The sequence below is a fragment of the Nannobrachium achirus genome, assembly GCF_963921795.1.
Source record: "Nannobrachium achirus genome assembly, chromosome: 9".
In the NCBI taxonomy this organism is placed as follows: Eukaryota; Metazoa; Chordata; class Actinopteri; order Myctophiformes; family Myctophidae; genus Nannobrachium; species Nannobrachium achirus.
The window spans coordinates 32,601,677-32,620,781 of record NC_137818.1 but is presented as its reverse complement, the minus strand read 5'-3'; the positions used below and the strand labels follow the sequence as shown (position 1 = coordinate 32,620,781).

Genomic DNA, 19,105 nt, shown 5'->3' with positions numbered 1-19,105 from the left:
CGATGTGTGTCTCAGCGCCGGTTGTGTTCTGTCCCGCTGTTCACCCTCAGATCCCTTCAAGCCTTTCATCATATTCTCCAACCGCCACGAGATCAGGAGGATCGAGCTCCACAAGGGGGAGTTCAGTGTGCTGGTGCCGGGCCTGAGGAACACCATCGCCCTGGACTTCCACCTCAACCAGAGCACGCTGTACTGGACAGACGTTGTGGAGGACAAGATCTACCGCGGGAAGCTCTCTGAGAATGGAGGTGAGAATCCCAGTTGTAACTAGGGGTGGGCAATATGGAAAAATACAATGTCACGATATTTTCCCAAGCTGTTTCACGATACACGATTTTATCACGATTCTTTTTCACATTGGTTTTTATGGTTAATTTTCAAGTTAAAAAAAATTGATTTTGAGGTCTAAATTGAACATTACAAGTATGTAACTCTGACAGTATACAAATGAAACCAAATGGACCCTTACGGGTCCATTTGGTTTCATTTGTATACTGTCAGAGTTAAGTGTAGGCATTGTGTTTAGGCAAGTGAAGACCTTGACATTTTAAAGTTCGATAACTACTGATTTAGAACGAAATGCAGGTTTAAATTGAATTTGGCAATTTTAACGATTAAACAGGATTTTTTACAAGGCTCCCTCAATTGTATCACGATATATACGATACTTCTGAAAAGGCATATCGTGGAGACATTGTATCGTCTCAAAGATAATTATCACCATATCGCCCAACCCTAGTTGTAACCAGTGTTGTATTGCTCCGTCGCCGCCCCGTATCTTTTCTGAGCAGGGTCACGTTTCTCACGCACACGGACATACTGTACATTGATGCCACACAACCCCCAGGTTCACACCTCGACAACGCTTTAGTGTCACAACAGGGTGTTTTAACAAAGAAACACTGGCTGTAACCTCCCTGAACCCAAGCTCTAGAACAAGGTGCTTACACGATTGTAGTAGTTTATGAATGCAGGTTTGGGACCTTTAGCTCTCATTTCATATAATAACTGGCAGATGCTCGATGGCTGCCTCATGTTTTGAGGTAAAACTTGATTTGAATGGATTTTTCCCTCAGAAAAAGACTACAATTGTTTGTAGTCATGGCTTATATAAAAGTAATTTTTTGTTCATTTCCGTTAAGCCAGTAAGAGTATGTAAGTTCGCCAGACAAATGTTTTACGAAATACATATTTGCGGTCAGAAATATATGTGGTTTGCGATTTTAGACCCAGTTTTTAAGTCTTCCAAAAAAAGGGCCCCCCAAACAACAAACCCGCAGGTCTCTTTCACCAAAGTCTGTTCCCAGCACAGCACTTAGGGGGCACACGGAAGGCTTTGTCTCTTCCCATTTGTCTCAGCGCTCGGTGTGCGTGACTGCATTCAGGAAAGACACATGGTGTGGGCGGCACGACGGAGCAGGTCCGCGTACCCAAACCCCTCTGTCTGTCGCCACCATAAAGACCGGCGACTCATAGATCGGCTCCTGCTGCTTCTCATTGGAGATGTTTTTTGCCATCTTCCGAGCTGTGGGCAAACATGGGGGCCAAGCACTGCCAACTGCTGAACAAAGGCAGCAACCCCCCCCCCCCCCCCCCCCCCCCCCACACACACACACACACACACACACCACACCCCACCCCCTCCAATGCTGCTCTAGTGGCTCCAGCATTCCAATAAGCAAACTGTGAAGAGGGCCCATGCCTCTAATTACCAGTGGAAGGCCCTGTGAAGGCCTCGTCTGATCCTCCTCAGCCAGAGACGATCACACACACGCACACGTGCGCGCACACACACAGCTAGTTTGCATGGGAGCCAGTTGTTTCTGGGAAATGAGAAGCGGAGCGAGAGCGAGAGAGAAAACATAAAAAAGTGATATACTGTACAGAGAGAGAAAGAGAGAGAGAGAGAGAGAGAAGAGAGTGTGTAAGAAAAACAGTCTTGTTTTCTCAGAAGTGGGCTGGTTTGGGGTTGAGAAAGAGAGTGTTGGTAGAAACCACATTGACAGAGCCGGCTGTGCGTGCCATGCTGTGACTGATTCCATAAGAGTAAAGAATTCTAAACAATCCAGGGTTGGAGGGGGTTCGGGGGTTATAATGAAACATGTGTGCTAGCTGGGGATTCATTTACAGTACAGTGGTGCAAGTGACAGGAGTACCAGCGGCTGACAGGCTGCATTAAAGCCCAGAGTTGGTTCCAGTCAAAATCTGCAATAATTAAATGGCACCAAAGTGCCACAGAATGTCACTTTCATTAAAGCTATGGTAGTTATTATCGCGGCACTCTGTAATGGAGTTGTCTTTTAACGTCTAGTTCAGGCACAAAGATTTTCAGACGAGATGAAACCGGTTCAATTTCGTACATACTGTACTCATACAATGCCAACCTACAAGCTCGCAACATGTCATGGATGCGACAGATTTTTTGCTTTATTTCTGCCGTTTTAGGCACGCAACACTTTATTACGCGCACACATTTAAGCATTAACCCATTTAGGCCTAGAATATATTGAATGCTTTAACCAGTGAAAAATAGCAGATATACAAGCTCACAGCGCGGCACCGAGTGCCGCGCTGCGAGCTTGTAGATCTGCAATTTTTTTTAAAGTCGTGAAAATGTGTGCAAATCTTTGAATATATGTATTTTCAAAGCGAACGTTTGTAACTCAAATTTTGCTTCTGGGGGGTCCCTGGAACTAAATATTTTGAGATGGGGTCCGTGGCCAAATACATATCATTTTGGGGGTCCTTCACATGAAAAGGTTTGAGAACCACTGACATAAAAGTTTCTCAAGAACAGACTAACTGAGCTCCAGTTAAGTGAAATGGACCTTTTCTTTGATGATGGCTGGCCAGATTGCTGACATAGAAACATAGGGTTTTTCAAAAAACCTTACAAGGATTCAAAAGACAATTATAGAATCGGGTCAAAATTCTAATTTTCACGATTTTTCAAAAATAGCAGATCTACAAGCACTCAGTGCCTCGCTGGGAGTTTGTATATCTGCTATTATTCAATAGTTAAAGCATAAAATAATGATACACAATAATGTGTACCCATTCTAAACGGATTAAGCATTAAAACACTGGGATCTGAATGACCCTTTTGGATGAAATCTCAGATGTACTGTAGGATTCCCTGCTGTGCCTCCCCTTGCTGTCTCCACTTCCCTTCTACAGTATCTATCTCAATAAAGAAACTCCTCTGGGGAAATGAACTGCCCGGCGCTGCTTTTGTGGAAAAACTGAATAAAGCAAAAACTACCGTTGCTATTTGAGCAACTGAATACAGAATGTACCCGTTGACGCCCTCGCCCTTGCTTCATTCAGCACACAGTCTAAGAGCCATACATGAGCAACTGGCGGCCTTCACTTAATGCGGCCCGCTGTTTAATATCGGAATACTGATATATTATTGATTTCAGCTGTTACAATTCCAAACATGGAAAAATGTACCAGCTTTAATTACTTGTGTTTTTCCTTAATTACAATGTTATTGTATTTTTTATGTCCAATATATTTGTATTTAAGTTCATAAAGTTAACATACCGTAAGAACATATAAATGCATTTGAAATGTTAAAATAAAAGAAGAAAAAAAAAGTTACTTTTCGGGATTCCAATTAAAAAAATAGTAAAAATAGCAGATCTACAAGCTCAAAACGCGTTTTGAGCTTGTAGATTGAGCTTGTAGACGGGTACTTGAAATTAAAATGGTTGGGAATCACTGCTAGAGCCGTAAAAATCTTCTCTTATGGGGGTCCCTGGGGGTCCCTGTCATATCTTTTCCAATGGGGGTTTGCGGACTAATAAGTGTCAGTTTGGCGGTCCTTGACATGAAAAGGTTCGAGGACCGCTGGTCCAAGAAGCTCAAAGCTCTTGTTTCAACCCTCAGCTCTGACCAGCTTCGAGGTGGTGATCCAGTATGGCCTGGCCACGCCCGAGGGCCTGGCGGTGGACTGGATCGCGGGGAACATCTACTGGGTGGAGAGCAACCTGGACCAGATCGAGGTGGCCAAGCTGGACGGGACCATGAGGACCACCCTGCTGGCTGGGGAGGTGGAGCACCCCCGAGCCATCGCCCTGGACCCCCGTGATGGGTAAACATCAACATGCAACTCATATCATGACATTTAGTCTTTTAACTCACCGTTTCCCAGTGGGACCCATTTGTGGGTCATGGACCAATTGTTATGGGTCATGACTCGGGTTAAAAAAAACGAATTTTCTTTTCCTACAAAAAATATTAATTTAAGATTAGTATTCGGGTATAGAGCACTCCGTTGCGATGCAATTACTCTAGTAGTGGCCACTCTCTCTGACCAAACAGTTAGTGTGCAGTGTTTTCTCGTCACCTTTTGGTGTCGTCTCAGCTAGGTCATACAAAAAAGTACCAGGTACTTAGGGCTGTCACAATTATTACATAATCGTCTTTAAAAGTAAAAGTAAAAAATAGTGGAAATAGCAGATGCGACACGTTGTGAGCTTGTAGATCGGCTATTTCCACTATCAATGTTCTTTTTTAAGTATAAAGTTGTCCAATATGTCAGGAATTTCTTTGTATGTTTAGGTTATGTGTCATATCTACCATGTGCAACTTCAAAGCCTAAAAGCCAAACAGAAATGTAATTGACAACGACAAAAACACAATTAAATCGTTAATCGCAATTATTTGAGTGACAATTAATCGTCATGTAAAATGTCATAATCGTGACAGCCCCACAGGTACTACAGTACAGTAGGTACTGTAATTCTTTTGCCCCAATGGAAAACCAAAAATAGGCAAGGTGAGTCTAGGCAAGCTGAGCTGGTACCATGCAGTGGAAACTATCTCCAAACTACTGTATCTCCATATCATCCATTGTTTTTGTTTTGTTTTTGTTGTTGTTGGCAGTATTCTATTCTGGACAGACTGGGATGCCAGCCTGCCCAGGATAGAGGCAGCGTCTATGAGTGGTGAAGGCAGACGAACCATCCACAGGGAGACAGGCAGTGGCGGCTGGCCCAACGGACTCACCGTTGACTACATGGAGAGACGCATCGTCTGGATCGATGCCAGGTAGCATTTCCCCCGCCGCCGCTCACAGAGACCAACACGCGGGAAGCGTTTCCTGCTGCCACCGCATTCATTCAGTCACTCGATCAATTATGCCCTAATCACTACCTCGCATGCACTCCCAGCACTGCCTCAGTCAGTCAGTCAGCCAGTCAGTCAGTCAGTCAATAGCTCAGTCACTGAGTCATATTTTGTTCCAATTGGAAACCTGCTCATCTGTACCACTAGGCCAGGGGTTTTCAAAGTGGGTGACGGGGCACCCTGGGGTGCCGCGACATCATTTGATAATATTTGGAATTTATCTGTACACTTGAAAAAATATTTAGTATCATTTTAAACTTGAAGTACAAAGTTATTTTCAGTGTCAGTTCTAACCAAAATGGCTATTATCTCAACGTTTTCCTCGCAACATAATCACTAAAATATCGTCACTGTCGGGCAGAAACCTCGTAGCCTAGCTGAGCTAGACATCCCAGCCATGTTAAAACAAGGAGGGAATGATACTGCAGTTAGTTAGCTGCATTAGTATATAGGCTGGCCCCAGGCTAGAAACCTCGTATCTCCAAGTTTCAAATGTGTACGTCTTTTGGTAAAGCAAAGCCCTGCTTCATCATACAAGACTGTCGCACAAATCTAGTGAAAACAGACGATCTTGCATCGCGAGGCGTTGTGTGCTTGTAGATCTGCTGTTTTCACTAGTTTAGTACATTTTATAGATGATAAATACAAAACGAACGGTTTTGGACATACAAGGTTCCACCCGACGATATGCTATAAATATAATGTCCTGGTAGTGAAAATTATAATGTAGGGGTGCCTCGGATTAAAAAAAATATTTATGGGGTGCCCTGAGACAAAAAGGTTTGGGAACCCCTGCACTAGGCACATATTATACGATCTCACACGAGAGATAAACAAGGCCACGTACGCTACACTCTTCCCCTCCTCTACTATCTCTATTGTCTGTGTCCTCCAGGTCGGATGCCATCTACTCGGCTCTGTACGACGGCTCGGGTCTGATTGAAGTGCTGCGGGGTCACGAGTACCTGTCCCACCCCTTCGCGGTCACCATGTACGGAGGGGAGGTGTACTGGACGGACTGGAGGACCAACACCCTGGCCAAGGCCAACAAGTGGACGGGGAACAACGTCACCGTGGTGCAGCGCACCAACACGCAGCCCTTTGACCTGCAGGTCTACCACCCCTCCAGGCAGCCCCAGGGTAGGTTACACCACACACACACACACACACACACGCCGCACCCATTATAACCCGTTATCTGAATCCAAGATGGCAGTGATGTGAATACAGCCAGACTCGCTTGAACAGAGTGCGCACTTTGGGGTTTTGTTATCGTGGCATTTGCACCGCTGTTTGTTTAAAATGAACATGCTGCCGTTGTCTGTAGTCACGACATGGACATTCAAGTGTCTGCGCTGCAGGCTCCTTTTTTCCATTTTCTCTTTTTTTTTTTGCTTCAGTGTTTCAAGTTGAAGGGCAGTGAGAGCGGCACAGGGCTCACCAGAGCACTGCTGCTGGCTGGGTAGATTCACAACCCCAATCCTGACAGACAAGCTGACCTTTTCACAGCTCTAAGTACTGTTGTCTCGTCACACTGGCAGCCATTCAGGGGCGCCTCCTGCGGCGCCGTTGATCAAAAGGCCACCTCACTGTTCGGCCAATCTCCAGTGGTTGTGGAGGATGAAAAAAAAATCACGTTTTGATCTCAAAAGAAACGCGCCTGATTCTCGAGGCCGAGATACGCGCTTGTCGCGATTGTTCTGCTGTTCTCTTGTCACATTGTAGCAGCACCTCTGCATAATAGGAATCAATGGCTCGGGTGTCATAAGGTATAGGGGGGGGGGGGGGGGGGGGTGGCTGGATGAGTCCCAGAAAGACATCGGCGTGGTGATTTGATGCAGGAAAAACAGGGAGATTGTACTCTCCTGTTGATGGACAGCTCCCACCAGTCGCCATGGTGATGACGGGTAACCGAGCAGCACTCTGACAAAGTCTAGTTGACTAATTGTTTTTTTTCTACATTGTTGTCTGGTTGCTCTCTCTCTCTCTGACTGACTGGCCTGTTGATTGAGAGCTCCATTGTTTCGAACAACTCGTGGAACCTATACGACTGGCATAGACTTGCATAACAATGCGTTTTTCCTCTGTGCAATTTTTAACAAGGTCTGTGGAAAATACTGTGTTGTCTCTCTAGGGCTGTCCCAATTATGACATTTTACATGACGATTAATTGTCACTCAAATAATTGCGATTAACGATTTAACTCACCCACTGCATATGTCGAGTTTGACGAGCTATAGTTATGGGTCCACTCTGCTTATGACGAATATGACGAGTTATCAATTAGCTTTAATAACTATAAAACAAAAAAGTATGATCGCCGATTCGCCGTCCATAGCGCTCTCTGGAAGCGCCCTATTCACAAAAAACGGATCTGGATGTTCCAGAACGGAAATGGGGGGGCGGGACAACGACGCCTGTATCCTGTCTGCCGAAATGTCATCCGGTTCAATGTTGTGCAACACCAGCGTGGCGCTCCGTCGGTTTCGCTTTGAGCGATGGAAGGCTGTTGTGCTTTGTTGCTTACCGTGCCTGGATCGTATTGTGAATGCAATCGGTGAACCATCGCGCAATGGATTCGCGCGCGCGCCCACGTTAAAGGTAGGCAAAATCCTGGCGGTGTGGACCATTAGAAGGGTCTTAAAAATAGCGGTGGGTGAGTTAATTGTGTATTTGTCGTTGACAATTACATTTCCGTTTGGCTTAAGCTTTGAAGTTGCACATGGCAATTATGACACATAACCTAAATATACAAAGAAACTATTGACATATTTGACAACTTTATACTTAAAAAAGATCATTGATATAGCCGATCTACAAGCTCACAACGCTGAAAATGTTTGTAAATGTATAAACGGTTTTTCAACATTCACGATTATGACAAAATATGTGCGGTTATGTCAAATAATTGCGGTTAGACGATTATGTAATAATTGTGACAGCCCTATTCCCTCTGTGCAATTTTTAACGAGGTCTGTGTAAAATACTGTGTTGTCTCACTCTCTCTCTCCCACACATAGCTCCCAATCCGTGTGAGAGCGTTGATGGAAAGAGCCCCTGCTCCCACCTGTGTCTCATCAACTTCAACCGGACCTACGCCTGTGCCTGCCCACACCTCATGAAGCTGCAGCCTGACAGACGCACCTGCAAAGGTACAGTGAGGACACACCAGTCGTGACACACACACACACGCACACGTGCACACACTAGGGATGGGACGATATGAAAATGTCATATCACGATTATTGTGACCAAAGAAATTGCGATTTACGATATCGCGATAATCAAAATCCATTATCCTGGGGGCAGAACATTTGCCAAAAAATAGCAGATCTACAAGCTCACAACGCGTCGCAACGCGACGCGTTGTGAGCTTGTAGATCGGCTATTTTTTGGCAAAGACATTTGATAGAGAAGTGAAAAAAAGACTACTTATATTATAAGTACCACCTCTATAATTTACCAATTATAGAGGCTTTAAGTGGTACCGGATATGCAGCTCAGCAAATAAAAGATGAATTGATCCCAGTGCATGACAGAGGGCGATATCACGATAAATTAAATCTCCGCGATACGATTATCGTGAGTGTTTTTTATCACGATAATCGTCCCATCCCTAACGCACACACGCACACGCGCACACACAGTGATGTATCTCAAGGGACAGGCCGTTTCTCTGTGGGAATCTTTTCCTCAGTGTTATATGACGGCCTGGCATCAGAGTCAGGCTTTCATCTCTTTCATGAAACCAGACCTGACATTGCATGTCTAGTGTATCCATTTAATCTCTGTTCCATATCAAAGATTGTCTCGGCTGATAGAGATCCCTTCATTGTTGGACTTTGATGATGTGCGATGGTTTTCGAGAGCGATAGTTTTGGGATTGCGTTTTTGTTTTGTGGGTTTGTACATGTTTAAATATGCACTGTACATGGATGGGTACAGTAGGTGTGGGTGCACACATGTGCATAATTTGCTCTATGCTCTGTGTGTGTGCAAACACACATGTTTTCACCTGTTTGTCTCTAATCACGCGGAACACAGAACCGATCGACACCATATTTCCTCTGTGCATGTTGCCAGTAGGCCAAGGAAGTACCTTGCTGAATTAATTGTCATTTTATATATTTTTAAGATCTTTTACGTAACATTTTATAATGGAAGTCAGAGGCCGCTGGATCAAGCTGAAACCTTGCCCAAATATGGAGTCAAAGATTATAGATAGATCATAGATGACTAATGTCATAGACTTGACCAAACATGGATATCCCGGCCTGGAGATACTGTATGCATTCCACTAAGTGCACCTTTCTAGTTAATTGGTCATTTTGGCAGTCCATCCTTTTGTTTAGGCAGTGTAATTGGTGTCGAGGGCCTCTCCAATGTATTTCCCATTAATGGGGGCAATTGCAAGGAATACATGCACAGCCTAACTGGGTCTCTCTCAAACTGGGTCACATCCACCGTTCAGATCAGCTCTATTGGCTCCACGGAGCAGGCTGACTCTCCTCTGTGCTTAGCGCCATCACCAGGCTCTCATTTAGGACCAGGAACATGACTCATAGCAGGAGAGAGATTAGTGTTCGTTTGGATTCCAACATGATCTGGAACACTGACATTCTCAGTGTTTAGATGTTCGTGGAAAACTGGAGTCACACACACGTCCATCCCGCTCAGTAGGCGCTGGGCAGTGAGTCAGCGCTGCATGGGGAGTGAGGCGGTTTGCCCGCGCGCTGTATTCGCTCCAAAAAAGCATTCATTGTGTCAAAAAAACGGACGACGGAATTGTTTCTGCAAAGGATAATCGTTCAGTCCGTTTCATTGATTTAGATCGGGGGCCTTCAACGATTGCGGAGAGAGAAATTAAGCAGGGACCCCCCCACTAAACATTGTAAGCAATTGTGTTATACGGTTTCACAGATGTATTCGTCATGTTGGATTCCTTTTTAACATTTTGCCTGCCACCATTTTGATTCTGGCCGCGCTGCATCATGACGTATATGCAAGCAGCAAGCGTCTACTCTGTTTACCTGGTTACCATGGCAACGCTAACACGACTCCAGCCGGGTTAGGCAGGGGAAGTGTTAATACTTGACCTTTTCACTCTATTTTTCTTTTCGCCGGAAATAGCCGATCTACAACCTCACAACGCATCGCGCTGCGAGGCATTGTGAGCTTGTAGATCGGCTATTTTCGGCTCATGTTCCTCTCAGAATAGGGATGCTAGGGTTAAAAAACAACAACAAAGGTTTGTTTTCTCACTGTTCGTCTCTCCATCCCTTTCCTCTCCTCAGAGTCTCGCAAGTTCCTCCTGTACGCGCGTCAGATCGAGATCCGAGGCGTGGACATCGACAACCCGTACTACAACTACATCATCTCCTTCACCGTGCCCGACATCGACAACGTGACGGTGGTGGACTACGACGCCGTGGAGCATCGCATCTACTGGTCGGACGTTCGCACGCAGACCATCAAGAGGGCCTTCATCAACGGCACGGGGGTCGAGACTGTGGTGTCTGCCGGTAAGAAGAAGAATGCTGCCGGGAATTAGGGATGGGACGATATCATATCAGGATTATTGTGACCAAAGAAATCACGATTTACGATATTATCGCGATAATCAAAATATCCCCATCATCCATTATCCTGGGGCGGAACATTTGTCAAAAAATAGCAGATCTACAAGCTCACGATGTGTTGTGAGCTTGTAGATCAGCTATTTTTGGGCAAATATATTTGGTAGAGAGTGAAAAAAAAAACTGTATCAAGTACGTATATTATAAGCTCACACCGCGGCACCGAGTGCCGCGCTGCGAGCTTGTAGATCTGCTATTTTTGAAAAATCTTGAAAATGTGTGCAAATCTTTGAATGTATATGTTCTTTAAAGCAGAGTTTTGTAACGCAACTTTTTCCACCCCTGCATTTGGCAGACCTCCCCAACGCTCATGGCCTGGCAGTGGACTGGGTGTCCCGGAACCTGTTCTGGACCAGCTACGATGCTAACAGGAAGCAGATCAACGTGGCCCGACTGGACGGATCCTTCAAGAACGCAGTCATCCAGGGACTGGACAAACCCCACTGTCTGGTGCTGCACCCACTGCTGGGGTGAGTGTTAAGGGCCATTTATAGTTACGTATGGTTGATTTTGTGTACGTTTTTGGGTGAGACAGTACGTACGGTAACTACGTCGACATGCATAGTTCCTCTATGCGTTATTTTCGTGCCGACCCACTCTCCGCTCCAATTCTGCTCCTGTTGGGGCCGCGCGCCACATGGAGGGGGTCTTCTGCACAGCACACACGTGTAAAAACCGAAGCATTTTTAGCCAAAATAGTAGAACCACAGAATTTCTTGACCCGACGACCGACGTGATGTTTTGTAACAGTCTGGACTGGTTCTGCAGCTGCTGTCTGTCGCAACATTATCGCGGTAAATGCAACTCCGCGAGGGTACAGATTTAACCACCCGGACTGAGTAATAATAACAAAACACAGTGCACTGCACCCATCTCGCTTTTGGAGGAGAGGCGGTGTGAGTGTGTGCGCGTGCGTTTGTGTGTATGTATTCTCATGCCAATACAGCCATTTGAGCCTGTGAGGAGTGAGACGTCTTCTTCACCAGTGGTTGCAATGACGTTCCTTTTTTACCGTTTCTTGCTAAATAATATTTCTTGTTGGGACACATGGTTTCAGAACCGCTGTTATAAGTAATTGTCCTCACTACTGCCACGGTTGACAAAAGTTTGCCACGGGCAGTTCAAGCGTACGTACGCTTTTATCGGTTTTAATCCGTCGGGTTGAGTGTTGTCCGTAAGGTTACGGAGACAGACAATTACGTCCGGACGGCCGGAGCAACCGGATTAAATCACTCTCCCCCTCCGTCTCTTGTGTATTCCTGCGGCCCTTATGTATTACTATGCATGGTACTTTACTGTATGTCTGGTGCTGCACCCACTGCTGGGGTGAGTGTCAAGCCCTTATCAGAGTCTGCGGTGAAGAGCCTATCACTGCAAATGTTAGGTGATAAGCTATCCACCTAAAGTGAGAAAACAAGTTGAGGCCATCATAGTCAGTCACGGTGAAGTCCTATCACTGTGACTAGATCGACCAATCGGTGAACGGGGTGAGGGGCCGATCTGTCTGAAAGTAAAAACAGAGAGATGTGTCGGGGTTCGCGGTGGATAGCTCTTCACCGTAAGTAATGACGTAATGTTGTCGTTTTATGACTTAAAAAGACTACATCGCGGTGGATAGCTTATCACCGCGGTGCCTACTATGATAGGGGCATAACTGTCTGCTGCTGCACCCACTGCTGGGGTGAGTGTTACTGTCTGGTGCTACACCCACTGCTGGGGTGATTGTTACTGTCTGGTGCTACACCCACTGCTGGGGTGAGTGTTACTGTCTGGTGCTACACCCACTGCTGGGGTGAGTGTTACTGTCTGGTGCTACACCCACTGCTGGGGTGAGTGTTACTGTCTGGTGCTACACCCACTGCTGGGGTGAGTGTTACTGTCTGGTGCTACACCCACTGCTGGGGTGAGTGTTACTGTCTGGTGCTACACCCACTGCTGGGGTGATTGTTACTGTCTGCTGCTGCACCCACTGCTGGGGTGAGTGTTACTGTCTGGTGCTACACCCACTGCTGGGGTGAGTGTTACTGTCTGGTGCTACACCCACTGCTGGGGTGAGTGTTACTGTCTGGTGCTACACCCACTGCTGGGGTGAGTGTTACTGTCTGGTGCTACACCCACTGCTGGGGTGAGTGTTACTGTCTGGTGCTACACCCACTGCTGGGGTGAGTGTTACTGTCTGGTGCTACACCCACTGCTGGGGTGAGTGTTACTGTATGGTGGTGCTACACCCACTGCTGGGGTGAGTGTTACTGTCTGGTGCTACACTAGGGGTGGGCGATATGGCGATAATTATCGATTTAGTTTCACTTTCACAGGAGTCCGGGACTTTATAAAGCAGTGATGCAGCTTGCCCTGCATTCTTTGAAGCATATTTTTAATAATGGATGCCTTAAACTAACAGGACGCAAACTACTTTATCTGTCCTGCTATCGCTATCAGCCATCTCACTGCAAAGCTGAGCTATGTGTGCTGGAGTCTCCACTCCACAGTTGTGTGTTCTGACAGTATTGATGAGGTGATAGATCGCCTTGTAAATCCATGCTTCTGTTTTTATTAACTACAAACAAGTAGCTATTTGCCGCTATTTGTAAAGTGCTTTGTTTGTTATGCTTTCATCGTTGATGCATGCGTGTGTCTCGCGGTGAAATCGTCGCATCTATTTCGCGTCTATTTCATAATTGGCTTAGTTATAAAACCATGCCATTATTGTTAGTAGAAAAGCTAAAAGCTAGGATAACTGTATTGTAAAATACGGAGTAATTCTGTAACAAACTTCCTGACTTTGGTTGGTCGTAGGGTAATTTGTTTTCCCCCAAGTTTCAATGGTAAGGCATGGGTTGTTGTCAACCTGTGGGTCGAGACCCCCAGAGAGGTCCCGAAATGATTTAGCCAAATTGTTTTGAAAATAGCTGATCTACAAGCTCACAACACTCAAAAAACATTTTAAGGGAACCCATAAAACATTTCTGGGACCCATATGAATGACCTGAACCATCATCACACCAACTAGTAAATATTTTGAGGTAAAAAATGTTAATTGTTTAAATAAAAAATATGTTATCATTAAAAGAATCATAGATTAGGCTATCTATCTTTCTATCTGCAGCATAAAAAATGAATGGATTATCAATAGAATATCTGTGCGGGTCTAATAATCATAATAAACCTAAAAACTCACATAAAACAGTATTGTGATAATATCGTGTATCGTGATACAGCATGAAGAGTATCGTGATAATGTTTTTTTCCAGTATCGCCCACCCCTATGCTACACCCACTGCTGGGGTGAGTGTTACTGTCTGGTGCTACACCCACTGCTATGCAAAACGCATGTCATGGTGATTGAAACAAGCCTTCAAACTAGCGACAGGAACCATAAAGTATTTTATGTTTATTAACTCATTCTGGGCGATGCCCGTAGAAACCGTAGATTTCCCGCTGTACCGCGGTGCCATGCCCGTCGAACCCGGAAGTTTAATTAGCTTTAATCATTATGAAAGGATTAAAAGTATTATCGCAAATTATTATATTCGCTGATTCTGGCTCTTTAGGCCCGCCCCCCTAGCTGTATCCGGTCATTTCCGGTCTGGACCGGATCTAGCTTTCAGTATCCTGTCTGAGCCTGGGCCATAGTCCCGCCTCCATTGGTTTACACTGTAACAGAAGTGGAAGCTACTCGGTGATGGAACACTCGTTTTTCAATCGGATTTTTGCGTTTGGAAACTTTGATCCAGTCTCTACACGCCTGGATTATGATCCCCGCACATATCGTGCGTTTGTGCGCGAACGTGTCCACTTGTTACCATAGCGCACAGTTGGCTTTTTTCAATGCTTTTTCATGTAAACACTGGCGGATAAGCAGGAATACAGCGTGGCAACGGATATGTCTATTTCAATGGGGTTTTTTTTATTCGAAAGCTTGTCACCGAGTCTACAGTCTACTAGATGAGTCGTGCACAGATTGTGCACGATGCGTGCGCGTGCCCACGTTAAAAGGTAAGGACAATTTGGCAGCTGCTTACTAGAGCTATGTTTAAAATGGCAGCAAAATTGTTAAGGTAAGAAAATCAAATGTAAAAGTTTCGGGGGAAATGAAATGAATCCTATGGAGATTGAGAACATGTTGCTTCTGGTACCAGAACAGCGCAACTAACGGCCAGTCATAGGAACTTACAGTAGTTCCGTGTTTGCTTCATTTTAAATCCGGACAACTGGCCCCCTGACCTAGTCACAGGAGCTGACACCAACATTGACCTGATGGTCAAGATTCCCTGAGCAAGCAGGCCGACTCTGTTAGCTCAGTGGTAAAAATGTCAGCAGTGGTGCAGGAAACCGGCTTCAAATAGTGCTGCTGGTGAGTTTGCTGTGGTGGGGTCTCTTGCCAGATGACAAATGCATTTTCTCCATAGGTTTTATCTTTTGCTTTTCTTTTTTTACAAAACGTATAAAAGAAAAGAAAAAAAAAACACTCAAAATCAAAGCACAGTAAAAGCACACAAATGACATGAGAAAACAGAATAAGCAAAACAATGCAATAAATCCTCAAAATAAATAAATAAAGTAAAACAATAAAAATAATAATGCCAAAAGGAGCCCAAGGGTATTATTCGTCCAACATGTTGCTGTCAAATCCTCAGTGTTAGTTTATCTCTGATGTACAAATAGAACCAAATTTGGGTCCATTTCTACACTCTCAGATTTAAATGAACACCGTGGATTTGACTGTGTATGCACACAATAATGTCTGTGGTAGACTCCAAACGACAAACTCTTTGCTGAACTGGACGACAATCAAACAACTTACAGTATGCGTGTTGTTGTTTTTGTACGTATATCAATTGCATGTGTGGTTTGCACGTGTGGGAGCAAAATGCGAATATCACAAGCTTTTGTTTTGCTACAGAGCACATTTTCTTAATTTAATACCGGGGGGAAAAAAAGAAACTTGGAAATCTAATTCCAATGGCGGAAGTCACTTCTGGGTCAGCCTGCAAAGAGATGTCATCACCAGTACAATCTATTCCAGATATCAATTCCCTTTATTGTGCACTTTATTTTTGCTTACACCAAGCCTCTTCAACAGGGGGTCCGGGGACCCCTAGGGCGTCCTCAGAGTTACCATAGGGGGTCCTCCAAATCTTTGTGTGACTTTTTTATATCAACCACTTACGTGAACCCTAGTGTCCTTATTCTGAGAATTCTAACCAAAAATAGGAGATCTACAAGCTGACAACGTTGTGAGCTTGTAGATCGGCTTTTTTTGGCAAAGAGGTTTGGTGTAGAGGGGAAAAAGAGCAGACTAAGTACATAGTGAAAGGTCAAGTTTATTAAGTATTGACGGTCGTTACATACTCGTATCTGAAAACACAAATTGACATGAATCCAAAATACAATGATGCTTGTGCTGTCGAACGATGAAACAATATGGAATCTCTGAAAAGGTTGTGTGGGGGGGGGGGGGGGGGTCCCCGCTTCATCTCTCTCTCTCTCAACTAAGGGGTCCTTGGCCTGAAAACATTGAAGACCCCTGCTTTATTGTGCACTTTATTTTTGCTTACACAGCTGAGACAGGTCAGGGCAGAGCTGCGTGTTTACACTCGGCACACATCACATAATGTGAAGTGGTATCTATACAGTATGTGGGCTCAACACAGATATCGTCGTTGTCAGGTGGAAGGAAACCTTGTATGTCCAAAACCGTTCGTTTTGCATTTTCCATTTTAAAAATGGAAAATGCGAGGCGTTGTGTGCTTGTTTTCACTACTTTTGTGAGACGGCCTTGTACGATGAAGCAGGGCTTTACTTTGCGACAGAACATACAAATTTAAAACTTGGAGATACGAGGTTTCCACCCGACATCGACGATATGGAACACGGCCAAGAGATGTTATCGGCTCGCCCGCTATCCATCCTCCTGTGTGTCTTATCTCTCTCTCACACCCAGGGGCGTCACAAGGGGGCGAAAAGTGGGACTGAGTTACTAGGGCCCAAGGTGGACGGGCGTTAATAGTTTTATTATGCTTTAACTATTGAAAAATAGCAGATATACAAGCTCACAGCTGCAAGCTTGTAGATCTGCTATCTTTGAAAAGTCGTTAAAGATTGTGTGCAAATCTTTGAATATACAGTATGTATTTTTTTTAAGCCAACATTTGTAACTCAAATTTTGCCTCTGGGGGGGGGGTCCCTGGAACTAAATATTTTGAGATGGGCGTCCGTGGCCAAATACATGTCATTTTGTGGGTCCTTCACATGAAAAAAGTTTGAGCACCACTGACATAGAAACATAGGTTTTTCCAAAAACCTTAGAAGGATTTAGTAGACATCTAACATATAATTTAGCGAATGTCTGTCTGAGTGTCTGAGTGTCTGTCTGTCTGTCTGTCACAGCGTTTCTCCTCAGTGGCTGGAGCAATTGATCTGAAATCGCATCACCATTAGCATATGAACACACCTGACACAACTGTGAAGCCCTTTTTTCACTTTCACAAATCGTTTAATTGATATTAATTTATTAGTGAATTAATTTTTCCCATTGACTTATAATGGGAATCGCAAAAACTCACATTCAATATTTTTTTTCTCGCAAACCATAGGGGCTACAGTTACAAAACTCTGAGAGGAGATTTATAATGATATCAAGGATTAAATAAAAAATAACTTTGTCAGTTGGCCTCATGGTGGCGCTATAACAGTCCACTTTACGTTTCGGCCTGTAACTCTTGAACCGTAGGTCGGAAAATTAAAATTATTTTTTCCCTGGATTCCGTGGGTCGAGACGCATCTCCCGATATAGGCCACGCCCATTTGCGCCAGGCTAGATTTTCCGCCATCTTGAATTTTCTCCAAAACACACTTTTTGCTCCTTTTCCTACATATTTTCTTCAAATGTCGCAAAAAGCGGTATACATGATCTATGAACCCATGCAATGAATATACTCAAGGGATATGTCGATAGTCTGTACCGTTCGTTCGTAACGGGCTTCCAAAGTTATTAGCAGGATGGGACCGCAAACAATAGCCGTAAAGCACAAACAAATTGTCGAGTCAACACTGAATTTTAACCAAGGGTCGCGGGTGGCATACTCAACGAATCCCCAAAAGCATTTCCACTCTGCCTCATGGTGGCGCTATAACGGCCTACTTGCCTTGTAACTCTTGAACCGTAGGTCGAAAAATTAAAATTCTTTTTTCCCTGGATTCCTTGGGTCAATACGCATCTCCCCATATAGGCCCCGCCCATTTGCGTCAGGATAGATTTTCCGCCATTTTGAATTTTCTCCAAAACACACTTTTTGCTCCTTTTCCTACATATTTTCTTCAAATGTCACGAAAATGGGTACACATGATCTCTGAACCCATGCAATGAACATAGTCAAGGGATATTTTGATAGTCCATACCGTTCGTTCGTAACGGGCTTCCAAAGTTAGCGGGAGGGGCCCGTTTTGCAAACAATAGCCATAAATCACAAACAAAACGTCGAGTCAACACTGAATTTCTGCCACAGGTTGTGGGTGGCTTACTCAACGAATCCCCAGAAGCATTTCCAATTCCACCCGTAGAGGGCGTCACAAACGCGCAAAACGTAACCGTTTCGTTCCAAAACGCGTTTTTCAGGCGGACCGACCCTCTCAAAAAGAAACACAGACTACTCTGCGGATGGTCTCACGGTCCAAACCGCTGCACACACACACACACACACACATAGCCATTAAACGAAACGGGTATTTCTTACATTGATGCTCCTACATATTATCATGCAAGTACCAGTTAAAGTTACTTTCCATCCCTCATATACCGTGTGCACAGTGCACATCCCATAACCCACACACTGCACATCATTTCGGAGCTCATATCTTTGAACGGGTAAGGACTAGTTTATAGAATCGGGTAAAAAAAAAAATCAAAAATTTGCAGATGTACAAGCTCACAGCCTGGCACCGATTGTCAACTATTTTTCAATAGTTAAAGCACAAAATAATGTGTATGCGTTCCTAGTCTAAATAGGTTTCATGGGGGGCCCACAGTGAATCCTTGTACCCAGGGCCCAGAATTTGGTGCGACACCCCTGCTCACACCGGTTGTGTGTGTGTGTGTGTGTGTGTGTGTGTGTGTGTGTGTGTGTCTGTGTGTGTGTCCAGGAAGCTATACTGGACAGATGGAGACAACATCAGCATGGCCAACATGGATGGTGGCAACCGCACCTTGCTCTTCACCAATCAGAGAGCACCAGTGGGTGAGTGTCTCAACTCTATGGAAACAAACCAGTCACTGATTTGCTGGATAATACCAACTGCTGCCGTACAAAGAACCTGTTTTAGAGGTTCTCTACTTG

At 44.7% G+C, this 19,105-nt stretch overlaps 1 protein-coding gene across 2 annotated transcripts in view; it reads left to right on the top strand.

Annotated features, from left to right (window-relative positions):
• lrp1ab (low density lipoprotein receptor-related protein 1Ab) overlaps nt 1-19,105 on the top strand; it is a 194,103-nt gene that overhangs the window by 102,098 nt on the left and 72,900 nt on the right. For both annotated transcript variants that reach the window (XM_080734198.1, XM_080734197.1), the window contains exons 24-31: nt 51-248; nt 3,892-4,096; nt 4,891-5,055; nt 6,029-6,273; nt 8,154-8,285; nt 10,428-10,655; nt 11,065-11,239; nt 18,912-19,006. In XM_080734198.1, coding sequence (XP_080590324.1) covers nt 51-248; nt 3,892-4,096; nt 4,891-5,055; nt 6,029-6,273; nt 8,154-8,285; nt 10,428-10,655; nt 11,065-11,239; nt 18,912-19,006 — 1,443 coding nt within the window. The remainder of the gene's footprint in view (nt 1-50; nt 249-3,891; nt 4,097-4,890; nt 5,056-6,028; nt 6,274-8,153; nt 8,286-10,427; nt 10,656-11,064; nt 11,240-18,911; nt 19,007-19,105) is intronic.